At 37.6% G+C, this 13,929-nt stretch overlaps 1 protein-coding gene across 1 annotated transcript in view; it reads right to left on the reverse strand.

The window, feature by feature from the left end:
* Positions 1-13,929, reverse strand: part of cacna1g (calcium channel, voltage-dependent, T type, alpha 1G subunit) — a 174,152-nt gene that overhangs the window by 75,133 nt on the left and 85,090 nt on the right. Inside the window, exons 13-17 of the mRNA XM_052112236.1 lie at positions 10,778-10,871; positions 7,459-7,640; positions 6,407-6,886; positions 6,119-6,219; positions 4,277-4,400 (exon numbers count right to left, since the gene is read on the reverse strand). Of these exons, the coding sequence (XP_051968196.1) occupies positions 4,277-4,400; positions 6,119-6,219; positions 6,407-6,886; positions 7,459-7,640; positions 10,778-10,871 (981 nt within the window). The remainder of the gene's footprint in view (positions 1-4,276; positions 4,401-6,118; positions 6,220-6,406; positions 6,887-7,458; positions 7,641-10,777; positions 10,872-13,929) is intronic.

Here is a 13,929-nt window from a genome sequence, read left to right on the forward strand (position 1 = left end):
GTGAATGGTGACCAAAGCTTTAGATATTTTTAGTGAATAACAACTTACATTTCAGTTTATTTATTAAGCAAAGCTATAGTATGGCTTGGACTATAGTGCAAAAATATGTATGAAACACTTTTATTTTTAATGCAGTACACATATTTACATAGTTTGAAATTATTATGTGAAAAACTAAAACTAACTAACTGAAAATAAAAATATTAAATGATCATTTGGCTTTTATTTCATTTTATTCACATTTAGTTTTAATTTATGACAAAAACACTGGCTATGAAAAAAATGGGAGAAATAATAAAAAGGAATTTATTGACTGAGATAACTGGACCCTTGTGAACTATGTTTACTCATCAGCTGTTCCTCCACACCTTTTGTTAGAGAAGAGGCCATGTGCACTTTTCCATGTGGAGAGCTCAGGGGTCTCTCTCTGCCTCATCAGTTACAGAGGCAAGAGCGCAGTCATCATTGGGTAAAAGCAAATCATGCAAATGTATATAACCCTATTTACACAAAAAATTTAAATGGGCTGATAAGCTAAATTCTCATCTCAAGTTTTCTAGCACATTGTGATTACGGTACATAATGTTATCAAAGGCACATTTAAATATGAATCCCTGTGTATACCAGCTCACCATGAGTGACTGTGCACATAAATGTGAAAATAGATAATTAATACATTTATAATCACAACATCCAGAACCTTTTGATTTGAGTTAACAGACCATACTGTGAATGAATAAAAGAGCAAATGTGGAGACCTCGTTTGGCACAAGAGTGAGTAAACATTCTCAGTGGGCAAAATTTTATGAAGATGAGTGTCCTATAATGACAGAAATCTGATAGCTGAAAAAATTATTGACATCTCTTACGTCTTGTCAAGGGGATTTGAGCACTTCTGTTTTGCTTAGCATTTATAGAAAGACTACTAATTAAATAAATCCACTATAATAGCACTTTTCCCCTAAAGATAATTACTCATGTACTGTTATATAGAATATCCTGTACTCATACTGTATTGCATATACCAACCACACATGGGCACTTCATTAGTGTATAAGAAATATAATACTGAAATTTCTTCCTTTGCTTTTTCTCTGTCTTAGGTGTCCTGAGGGAACAAGTAGTGCTAAAAGTGGTACACTTACAAAACGGAAAATGAGATTTAGCAATGTATTTAAGTAAAGCTCTGTTGTCTCCTTTGGGTTTTGTAAGAAAGCATGAATAATACATTTCATATTTTTGTTTTTGTTTTAATGTCTTACAAGAACACCAAAATCTTTCCACTCCTAACTAATATTGCTAGTGAGATGCAATAATAATCAACCAACATACGCTAGGTAGAGCCACAACCAATCAACATACAATAATTATAACCCATTTCAGAAGCTGGAAATGACAGATATCACAAATGAGAATTTGACTAAAAGGGAAATTTTATGGCTATGTGCATCATGGCAACCTATAATATTTGGAGAAAACTATCATTAGCATACTTCTTCATCTAAATAATAGCACACAGTATACAGCCCTGGAAGTATACTGTCTGTATGTGACCATCTTTGCTTCATGGGCACTTCATTAGTTTGGAGACACATTTTTGAGCCAGTCACTTGACCCATACAGTCAATAATCTGACTGAGAACATTGGTAACAAATGGTAACAAATTCCTTGTGTTTTGATTAGTTGTGTTAAAATCACTTAATTTGTTCATTTGAATCGATTTTTTAAGCATGATATCCTCCTGTATGCTAATTTTGCAAATATTTTCAGCGAAGGAAAACTGTGCTGAGTGCCAACTGTTGGCCATTTTTTTATGACATTCAGTGTCTTACTTTTCCCACAATGCAAAGCAAATTAAACTAAAGACGAATTACTAAAGACAGCTGTGAGCTTGTTTTATGCTGGCTTTCTCAGATGCCTTTAGTTAGTCAGATTAATAATGAGACTAAGTCAATGGCTATGATTATGCAAGCAGTTCATGAGCTGAGCATTCACCAGTAAAATATTAACTGTAGATACATATACAGTATATATAAATATCATGAAATATTTTAAATGTATATGTTGCCCACAACAAAAAAAAAGGTCAGAATACATAACTACTTATAAATGGCCATCAATGGAGAAATATTTTTTTGGTAATATTTTATTTCATGTAATGGTACAGTTATGGCATCTAGCAGTAGGAGCAAACACAAATGTGATTTTTACTGTACTGTATCTGAAATTTATAGTACTGCTTCACATTTTATGTCTTTGAGTTCAAGCTGGTGCTTGTTGACCATTATGTGAAAACCTTGGGAGAGATTACCTAAATACAGGTGAAACTCGAAAAATTTGAATATCGTGCAAAAGTTCATTAATTTCAGTAATTCAACTTAAAAGGTGAAACTAATATATTATATAGACTCATTACAAGCAAAGTAAGATATTTCAAGCCTTTATTTGATATCATTTTGATGATTATGGCTTACAGCTTATGAAAACCCCAAATTCAGAATCTCAGAAAATTAGAATATTACATGAAATCAATAAAAAAAAAGGATTTTAAATACAGAAATGTCGGCCCTCTGAAAAGTATAATCATGCATGTGTACTCAGTAATTGGTTTGGGCCCCTTTTGCATTAATTACTGCCTCAATGCGGCGTGGCATGGATGCTATCAGCCTGTGGCACTGCTGAGGTGTTATGGAAGACCAAGATGCTTCAGCTCTTCTGCATTGTTTGGTCTCATGTCTCTCATCTTTCTCTTGGCAATGCCCCATAGATTCTCTATGGGGTTCAGGTCAGGCGAGTTTGCTGGCCAATCAAGCACAGTAATACCATGGTCATTGAACCAGGTTTTGGTACTTTTGGCAGTGTGGGCAGGTGCCAAGTCCTGCTGGAAAATGAAGTCAGCATCTCCATAAAGCTTGTCTGCTGAAGGAAGCATGAAGTGCTCTAAAATGTCCCGGTAGACGGCTGCGTTGACTCTGGACTTAATAAAGCACAGTGGACCAACACCAGCCGATGACATGGCTCCCCAAACCAACACAGACTGTGGAAACTTCACACTGGACTTCAAGCATCTTGGATTGTGTGCCTCTCCATTCTTCCTCCAGACTCTGGGACCTTGGTTTCCAAAAGAGATGCAAAATTTGCTCTCATCAGAAAAGAGGACTTTGGACCACTGAGCAACAGACCAGTTCTTTTTTCTTTAGCCCAGGTAAGACGCTTCTGACGTTGTTTGTTGTTCAGGAGCGGCTTGACAAGAGGAATACGACATTTGAAGCCCATGTCCAGGACCCGTCTGTGTGTGGTGGCTCTTGATGCAGTAACTCCAGCCTCAGTCCACTCCTTGTGAAGCTCCCCCACACATTTGAATGGCCTTTTCCTGACAATCCTCTCCAGGCTACGGTCATCCCTGCTGCTTGTGCACCTTTTTCTTCCACACTTTTTCCTTCCACTTATCTTTCTATTAATGTGCTTTGATACAGCACTTTGAGAACATCCAACTTCTTTTGCAATTACCTTTTGAGGCTTTCCCTCCTTGTGGAGGGTGTCAATGATGGTTTTCTGCACAACTGTCAGGTCAGCAGTCTTCCCCATGATTGTGAATTCAACTGAACCAGACTGAGAGACCATTTAAAGGCTCAGGAACCCTTTGCAGGTGTTTTGGATTAATTAGCTGATTAGAGTGTGACACTTTGAGCCTACAATACTGAACCTTTTCACAATATTCTAATTTTCTGAGATTCTGAATTTGGGGTTTTCATAAACTGTAAGCCATAATCATCAAAATTATATCAAATAAAGGCTTGAAATATCTTTCTTTGCTTGTAATGAGTCTATATAATATATTAGTTTCACCTTTTAAGTTAAATTACTGAAATTAATGAACTTTTGCACGATATTCAAATTTTTCGAGTTTCACCTGTATCTGCCTCTTCTAACATTGTGTAACCTTGTAGATAATGAAATCAACAATTAGTACTCTGATGTCCGCATGTCTCATACAGGAAACATACACAGTTAAACATCCTTGAGACTGGAGGATAAGAAAGAAATTGAACCTCATCAAGAAAATAAAACCATTATATCCGTAACATTTATTTGAAATTTCACATGAGTGTTTCCCAATTCTTTAATTATTTCCATTGGACCCTAGCAAAATTTGTGTCAAAATGTTCAGAGGGGAAGGGAGTTTTATAAAAATGTGAGATCAGTGCCTCAAATGTTTTGAATGACATGGTTCCATGTGTGTGTATGTTATGTGTATGAGGTTACATTACTCACAGCGCTGGAGGGATCGATTCTGGGCCTCTCCATGGCGATGGTGATGCAGTTGAGAAAGATGATGACAAGAACCACATGGTCAAACATCTTGTGAGAGATGATCTTGTTGCATGTCACACGAAATCTGCAAGACATAATCGCAACAGACATGGTGGTTTGAGTGATACAACAAAGGACAAATATCTGATCTTAAAATTGATTATTAAGAAAATTATTTCCACGTGTTTTCACAGTAATTCAACTTCTGTCAGTAAAGGTGATAGATTCATGCTGAACTTGTTTCTACCATAAATCTTACTTCAAGTACGCATGACTCCTTTTATGAATAAATAGTCCTCAGTACTCTTTAATGTCTTTGAGACTTGGCCTGATCTTAAAGAATTCATGCTCAGAAAGGCACTGTGTGGGAACAGAAGGCAAACTCTGCACCGTTGTCATGCCAACCTTCTTCTCGCAGCCCCAATCTTTCAAGCTGGAAGTGTGGTCATGCTGGGTGATGTGAAAGAGAAGTCTAAGTCACACCCTGCCTCCTTCCAGGTGGATCTGTCAGCTGTGTATGTACAGACTGAAGTTTGTTTGAATTCCTCCGACCAAATGAAAATTCTGTCAATATTTACTCACTATCATGTTGTTCCAATTTGATGACTTTCTTCTGTGGAACACAAAAGGAGATGTTTGGCAGAATGACATGCACTCTCTGTCACCATTCACTTTAATTGTATAAAATAAAAAATGCAATGAAAATGAATGGTGGTGACTCCCTAAAATTCTGCCATTTGTGTTCCATGTAAGAAACAAAAAGCCAAATGAGTGTTTGGAACAACCTGTCCATCTTTACTAGTCTATTATGGGTCTTTGCTTGAAAGAATGCATTTCAGAGCAAATACCAAAATATCAAAATGTTGAATATGGTCAAAAGTCTGAAATCATTTAAATATACGTTTCTAACTATATTGCTAAGCCCAAGAAGTAAGCTTTTACTACAACTTACCACAGACCCATGCTTTGGACACACACAAATGGGTAGACAAACAGACATAAAAGCCTCTCTGCTTAGGGTTCAGCGAAACCAATGTACACCAGTCGGCAAATCATAACTGTGCAAAGTGGCAAGTGCTTGTATCACACAGGACTCGCACAGGAAGGAGGAGGAGGATGACCCGAGGTTGTTTGATGTTTAATTAGTAAAGTGCTGACAGAGTGTAACATGCAATGCTGAGTTTTCTCTGCCTCTAATAAGTGCAGCCTCCATGGAGCTTAATGTAAGCAGAAATGCATATAAAAAATGGAAGGCTGTGGAAGGAGATTAAATAAAGGGAAAGACCAAGAAGAGAACATAACATGCCTTGGGGAGAGGCTAAAAGTACAGCAGCTCTCTCCACCCTTGAGTATCTAAATCAAGACATGTTTCTTTACTTGGGTGCATAGGGGGACATGCACTACATTTCCATTTTGAATGTGCAGCCATGGTACTATGATGAACGTGATACCAGCATATGTTTTAAGTTGGATGCTGGTGCCCAACCTGTGATGCTGGTTTTGGTGTCCCCACCAGGCTTCTTAAGACTTTGAGCTAGATGTGGTCAATCAGCTTCTACAGAAAGATCATGCTGTTCAGTTTTTACAGTTGACACATGCAAAATGTGCAGTGTTGGGAGTACTCCAAGATCATCACTGGGAAACACTGGGGTAAACAATACCATAGAAAAACATTGTGAGCCCTTCTCAACACAGGGCCCTGGACTTTTCTGGTTTTATCCTCCTGATGACAGCTCTGACTGGTCTTTACTGGTCATTTCTCAGCCAGGAGGTACAAGAGGTTCAAAAGCAGCAGACTCTCACCTTGACTGAGGTGTGAACAGGTAAAGGGACCAGGTGGCCCTCTGTCGACACCATTCAGGCTGCTTATGGTCCAACCAGCGGAAGAGACGATCCTTGCGACTCTGCAAAAAGAATGACCATATGAAATTAAATGAACAGTAATTTAGTTTTTGGCATTACATGATATAATAGTACTGTTACTTTAATCTCGTACCATCAAATTGAATAAAATAAAAACACTAGAAATTGTGATAAATATTTTGAAGAACAAATTAACAGTAACAAATTAAGCTTTTATTATTTTCTCACCAGGTTTCCTTCATCATCTGCATTATCATCGTCAGTGTGATGCTCGTCTAGAGAGAGTTGCGTGGTGCCTGCGGAAGGGGAACTCTTGCCGTTGCTAAGGAAGTTGGGTGGCCGGGTACTGTGTATGCTGGCAGAGCGATGCACGCTTGGTACCTGCAGGGTGTCTGGAGGTATTTCAAAAGAACTGCGGGTCTCCAGGGACTCCACGCGCCAGTGCTGAGGCCTCTGGCCCACAGAGTTCGTCCTGGCAAGGGAGGTATCATCGCCCTCAGACATACCCTCCCCACCCCCACTCTCTCCAGCATCGCCCTCATCTGAACTGGACTGGCCGTCACCGGAAAGCAAGGACCTCCTTTCACCAGATTGTCTCTTTTGCCTCTTCAGGCTGGGGGCTCGGCCAAGACTGTTCCAGCTAGAGCGCCTGCTGTTCCAGCTGCTAGCTGAACTCCAGGGGGCATTAGGGGAACTCCGTGCACTTGACTGAAAGGTGATGGGGGAGCAGGTCACTCTCATATTGTGATTACAACATGTGTTCCTTGCTGAAAAAGCTTAAGCTTAAACTGGATTGGAATTGGTCTTTGCTGGCCAAGGTGGTGCTTAGCTGGTTAAGCTGGTTTATCAGCTAGTCTCACAGTCTGTCAAGCTGAAAAGTGCCCAAAACCCCTCTGAAACCAGCCAACAGACCAGCCTGACCCAGTTGGAAAACAAGCTAAGACCAGCAAACCATCCTAGGCTGGTTTAATTTGTATTTTTTTTGCATGGTATTTTCTAAGGCTTTTCTCACACTAAATTTAAATCTGATTTGTCTTACTACAGTATTATCTTACAAGTGGTGAAATCAGATCCCTTTTTTTTTTACACAGAGTACAAACAACTAAACAGATTTGAATCAGATACAGTACACCAAATAAATCAGGCTGAGCAAAGCCTATGTGCAAAAGAGATTTTGCATTATCATAAATGATCACAGGAAAGAGAAGAATCTAGTCAACAACAAGACTATGGTTTATTTAACTTCCTCAGTCATGAGAGAGAGAGCGGTAGTTACTAACCAGAGATTTATCTTGGCAACTGGGATCCATGGAGACATTGCTGCCTCTGCGAGACTCATAGCCAAGTGCTGGGTCACCTCCTCCTGATATCTTGGGAATGGGCATGGGTGTCGCAGCCGTATGAGTGATAAGAGGAGGGGTCAGGCTGGTCTTTAGGTCCACATGGCCATTGATGGGCACAACTGCGTGGACAGAAAGGAGCGGATAATAAAACATGCTTAAAATCAAAACTGAACCTACAGTACAAAACATGACAGACAGCTGAAAAATGCATTCGGTACCATTTCAAGCATGAATTTTATTCATGAGCCACATACCTTCAAAAAGGACTGTAATGCATTATGCCAAGTATAGTATAGATATTACGAATAAATGGTTCATCCCATATCAAAAGAAAAATACTGTAATTAATAAAAACAATACATAATAACACAAAAACCTCCTGTTCATATTACTGTTATATGATAATCAAAATAATAATTTACAGAAACAATTTTTTTTTTTTAACTAAAAACACCATAAATACAGAAAATCAAATACTTCCACAGTGCATACTTAAAATTACACATACATGTACTTTCAAATAATATATATACCATTGTCTGTTCTAATATTCAATTCTGATTGGCAGGAATGTGTGCAGTTCAAACCATTAAATGCACAGGTAGTTCCAGTCTGTTTTAATCATCATTGGATATTTTTGTGCTGTTTGAAACCATAGCAACATAACATTACAGAGCAAGCCGAGTTAACTATAGCAATTGAAAACATTTCCTAACCAGTTTAATCAGCATAGCTAATATAATGGAATTCAGCTTGTTTTGTACGAAGGGCAAGAGATTGAAATCAGGACCTATTAAAGGCTCTTTCGCTGTCCAGCAAGGCGATGCAAGACGAAACTGTAATGTGTTGTGTATATAATGTTTCTGTGCTGAAGTGCCAACTATAGCCACTAGAGCCCACCTTGGCTATACATAGCTGTAAATCCTGAATATATAGTTGTAAGTTTGAATATATAAATATAAAACCGAATACATACTTGTCTGAATATATTTTTATAAAATCACTTTGTGATCAGGCTTATTGATAGACATGCTGTGATGTTTCATACCTGACTAAAACAGTTAACATGCATAATATAATTCTTTTTTTTATTTTTATATTTTTTATATTTGTTTTACACCATGATTGTCATAATCAGCCAGATTTCCACATACTGTTTAACATGTGTATCTAACTATTTATTTATTCATCAACTTCTTGCTGGCCTTGGTTTGGAAGCTCAAGGGGTCCTTCATCACAGGCAGTTAAAAATGACAGACTTCTGTAATTATTTATAAGAATTACACAATTTCCTTGTGCAGTGATGGAAATTATACACAGGTGTCAGAGGACGTGTTGGGGGGCCCCAGTGGAATTGCGACTGCACCTCAGTAGTTTGGTGGACAGTCGAGCTTATAGAAATGGATGTGCACTGCGATAGGTCATGTCTCCCCTGTGTATCACATGCTGCTGCTAGTGTCTGAATAAAATCATCATTGGTCAAAAAAAAATAAATAAATAAATTTCTGTACACTATAGCCTTAGATTTGTCTAAGGAATCTTTGGTGTCCATGTTGTGGCCAGAACTTTACCACAACATTGTTCAAAACGTAATTAGACATAGGAACTGCTTTTGGTTACACATTTTATTCAAGAGCATCTGTCTATGATCATCCCTGATCATAAAGTTATAACTATATATTTGGATTTACAATTATATATTCAGGCTTTATATTTATATATTCAGACTTATAACTACAGTATACATTCAGGATTTACAACTATATTTTCAGATTTATATTTATATAGTTTGTCACTATACTCAGCAACATTTTCCTGTTCCATGAGATCTTTTCATGTGGTGTCTGAAGTTTGATTTTGAGTCAATTTGATCTATTTTTATTATTTTTGCAAAATGTATTTTTTTATTTATGTAGCTAATGAAAATCCCTGGAATTAACACATTCTTTTGAGACAAAATACTCATTTCAAATTTTCACTTTTGTTTTAGATTATTAAATCAAATATTTTTCAATAACTTTCCAATAAGTGAAAGGATAGCATTTGGGGTAGAAAGTCCCCCTTTTGCAGGTGCTAAAGGCCTCTATTAAACACATTGTTTTTCTTAAGTGGGGGGGGGGGGGGATATTTGTTATGAAAAATTTTCAAAGTGGATCCACATTGTAACCAATCATAATAGAGATTAGTTTGTTTATAGAATACTTGAGATGTAATACAATTCTAAATGTGTTTGAAATTAACAGGAAATGGTTGACTTTTTCTGAAGTGGTTATTTTGAGTAAGCATCATCTTAAAAAAGCGTCTTTCTGTTTTAAAATTACTTGCATATTTGACAAATTGAGCCCTATAAATATTGCCCCTATATCTACACAATATCACTTTAAACCTCCTAAGTGCCTTTTACCCCAAATGTGGGGTAAAGGCTCCTTCACAAACTTTTTTAAAAACTGAATTTTAATCGAAACAACCTTCCGTTATTTTTCTTTTCACACAAATTACGTTTCCCCATTAATTTTCAATAAAAAAAAATATTGATACATTTTGTGACCAGAAAAAAGGTAAATTCTAGGGTGTCTTTATACTACAGTATGTTAAATCACATTACAGTAATGAGAATACTTTAATTTTGTTACATTACAGTAGGATACTGACTTGGCTAATTGCGGGTGGATGTGCTTAATTGTCATGAATAATGTAATAATAAAAAAATGGCCTTTAGTTTCTTCATGCAAAATATAGTTTTTTCTTCAGGAATAAAATATTAAAAAAATATATAGGATGTGTTAAAGGACTATTAAAGGAATAAGTGCTAAAAGGTGTTTGTTTATCATCCGCACCTATCATATCACTTCTAAAGACATAGATTTAACGAATTGAGTTTATGGAATATTTTTCTGTTGCCTTTATGTGCTTTTTAGAGCTTAAAAAGGTTGACACCCATTCACTTGAACTGTAAGGACATACAGAGCTGAAATATTATTCTAAAAATCTTTGTTTGTATTACGCAGACGAAAGAATCTGGGATGGCATGAGGGTGAAGAAATTATGAGATATATATTTTGTGTGTGTGTGGAGGGGGGGTGATCTATCCCTTTAAATGAGTATTCATATACTTAACATAAATAAATAAAAAATAAAAACTGGCTTGTGTGCTCTGTGCATACTCTGTGGCAAGCTACACGTTTCTGTCAAGTTCATGTGACAATACACCATGTTCTTATGTGTGAATGAGTAAACTAGGCTCTGTGGGTCTCACCAGATGATGCAGATGGATCCCTTTTTTGTCCAGAAACATCATCCAAGCTTCGTGCATAGAAATCCACTTCAGAGTCTGACTTTGAGGCATCACCCTTTGTCAAATGAGGAAGAAAACAGATGTCAGTTGCCAGGCCTTGGTGTTGGAATAGGGAAGTCATTTTGTATGGTAAGTAACAGACAGGTGGGGAAGGGTGTGTTCTCTCTACCCCAGCAACCCATGAAAGAGGTCAGAGGGTGACTGGAATCTAAAGGAAAGACATACTGCACAGGGTAATCCACAGAAAGCATGCATTGCATTCAACAGCACCAGATTGCACTACCACTCTGAAAACACCACATATTAACCATCTTATTTGTTAAATTACATTTTCAGTGTATTTTAAGCAGATGATCTCATGGTCAGACCATCTGCTATATTAGTGTAAGACATATCCACATGTGGATGAATATGTGTGTATTTTTTCTCGGCTCACTGGAAAAACAGCACCAGAAGAGCAGGCACTTCCAAAAATCAAGCTGAAGAAATAAACACTGCTATTTTTATCAGAGGGCTCATCTCATTGTTTTGCCTGTATTCTCCTCATCTCCAGAAGTGGGGCTTTAAAACAGCTTCCTCTGAAGAGTGTTTCAGTGTGGTTTAGTGCAGAACTTCAAACCTGGGTGGTTTGTCAAAACACAGACCACAGTTTAAGGACTTAAGTCCTCTTCTCTCTTTGTCTCATCTCTTTCTCTCAATTTGATCATAGGAGGTGAGCAGTGAATGCAATTTAAATAAAAATTAAGTGCAGGAGGATAAACAGTATTGCCCTTTTTCATCTTGTGAGGACAGCATGAGAAAATGCCATCCTAATGATGACATATTTATGCCAAATATTTCATATTGCAATGCATAAGGGCCATAACAATTACAGATATTGAGACAGACAACATTATGTCAACAGAGTAGTCATCAATCAATTTGGGCTTTTCGGTTATCAGTTTTGATAATATTCTGATTTGAATATTTGGTTACATTTTTGGTACTAATGGAGAAAGAACAAGAGAGAGGATGCACAGTGGTGACCATTCGGACAAACCTCTGGACCTACATACAATGTATCCCATTGGCTTAACTTGTTCAAAGTCCTGAATGAAAGCTTTGTGAATTTCAGTTTCTGAAAAAATAATAATCAAAGCATTAGTAATGAGAGTAAATGGATTAAGAAAAAAAAAGGCAAATTTAAGTTGCATTGAAACCAATGGGACAATTGCAACACTAAACAACATAACAGAAAATATATTAATTCACATCATAACTACAACAAAAAAACAATGAACAGGACTTGTCAATAGGGAATAATGCAATATCTAAGTTACTAAGGCAACAACAACAAAACTCGAAATGGAGTCACTTTAGCCAACTTCTGTTAGTCAAGACAAGAAAAGAACTCCAAGCCCCTCTAAACATTGAACAGTAAAACATAACACAGCTGTGATAGGCTGAACTTAGAAGAAAGGCACAAAAAACATTTCAGGAACAGGCCACCACCTTCCGCAGTTAGCTGTTAGCTTAGCACTGGCACCCACTGTTACTCACAGCATGCTTGGTACTGAGCAGTGATGCATTGCCTGTCTTGGGCTTGGCTATCCTAACTTCCACATGTCCTTTCTGAGCAAAACGAGGTAGCATAACTGTGAGACACTGGCAACTGTACTGTAACTACTAGCTGCATTAATGATTGCCTGTTACGCTAATAAACTAGTGAAACCTAGCTATTTAACCCCTGCTGAAAATATTGCTAGTCATCAGCATATGTATTTGGCCAGCATATAAATTTAAGATGGTCTAAGCAGGGACCCCTTCTAGCTCTAAGGATCCTAAGCTAAATCAATTAAAACTAAGCTGTTTAAGACACGTTTTCCAGAACTTTTTTCAGGTAGAAGGTGTGAAAGTAAGTCTACAGGGGTTGCCCCATAAAATAAGATGTTATGTTACTGTGCTACTGCTTCTTAACATCACATGTCTTAATTTGGGAATTCTGCTGGGCTTCACCGACCTTGCTGATAGAGACATTTCAGGCATGTTTTGACATGAGATGTGCAAATAGCCTCTTAGTAAGTACATGGCTATTTGTGCCTTTCATTTTGTGGCCTTCCACTGCAGATGTCACCTAGCACAGCTGCATAAATGAAAACAAATACAGGATGTGATGTCCAGGAACACAAGCAGACAGAGTCTCCTCAACAGGGTCAAGTACTTCCACTCAGCTCTGGCTCACTGAATGGACTTTTTTTTTCTTCAATTGAGCTCAGTAGATTATTATTTTAATAGAACTTTAATAGAACTTTGCAAGAAAACAAAAGCCTAAGCTTTGCTGGTCTCCCTGACTCATCAGGCAGATCTGTTTGTTGGTTTTGTTCAATTGCAAGCTGGCCAGGCTGCCAGACTGGAGCTAGACTAGTTGAAAACCAGTATGGAAAGGCTGTGAGACCAGCCTGACTAGCTTTAACCAGCTAAGACCAGCCAATCAGTTCAAGCCATTTTGGCAGGTTTTTTTTTTTATTTTTTATCACAAGTTAAAATAAAAACTGCACAGTGAAACACTATGAGATAAACATAATAAAAAAATATTTCTATTCAAAAGGACTTCCCAGTTTCCTTATTTGCTTCTGCACAGCAGTCTGTCTGGCTTTGTCTGATTTCCATAAGTCCAAACACATCCTTTCAGCCAGATAAAATAAAGCATGAGACTCTACAAGGTTTGTACATTGCCGCCAGGCATTGAGCAAGTGAACCTGAAGAAAGACTTTGAGTCAAATCTACTTCTATGAAAAAACAATCACAAGTGATATATCCACAAACGTCTGGGTCCTCCTGGTTAGTCTCACTGGGTTACATCATGCGGAGTGCTACATACCCCTGTGTCTATTGGTAGCTGAATACAGCTCAGCTGGCCATGAAAATCCTCCCTCTTGGTGATTTCCTAAAGTGGACACGTGTTAGGATTTACCACACAGAATGCAAAGGTAAGACAGAAAGAAGAATAGCACAAACAAGTAAAAAAAAAAAAACTTCTGTTAAAGTACAATTCATGCAAAGATTTAAAATTTTTGGTGGAGTTTAGGCTGTGATCATGGTCAGTACAGTCAGTAGAGTTCAGTGGCTGGCAT

Source organism: Xyrauchen texanus, chromosome 40 (genome assembly GCF_025860055.1).
Source record: "Xyrauchen texanus isolate HMW12.3.18 chromosome 40, RBS_HiC_50CHRs, whole genome shotgun sequence".
Lineage (NCBI taxonomy): Eukaryota > Metazoa > Chordata > Actinopteri > Cypriniformes > Catostomidae > Xyrauchen > Xyrauchen texanus.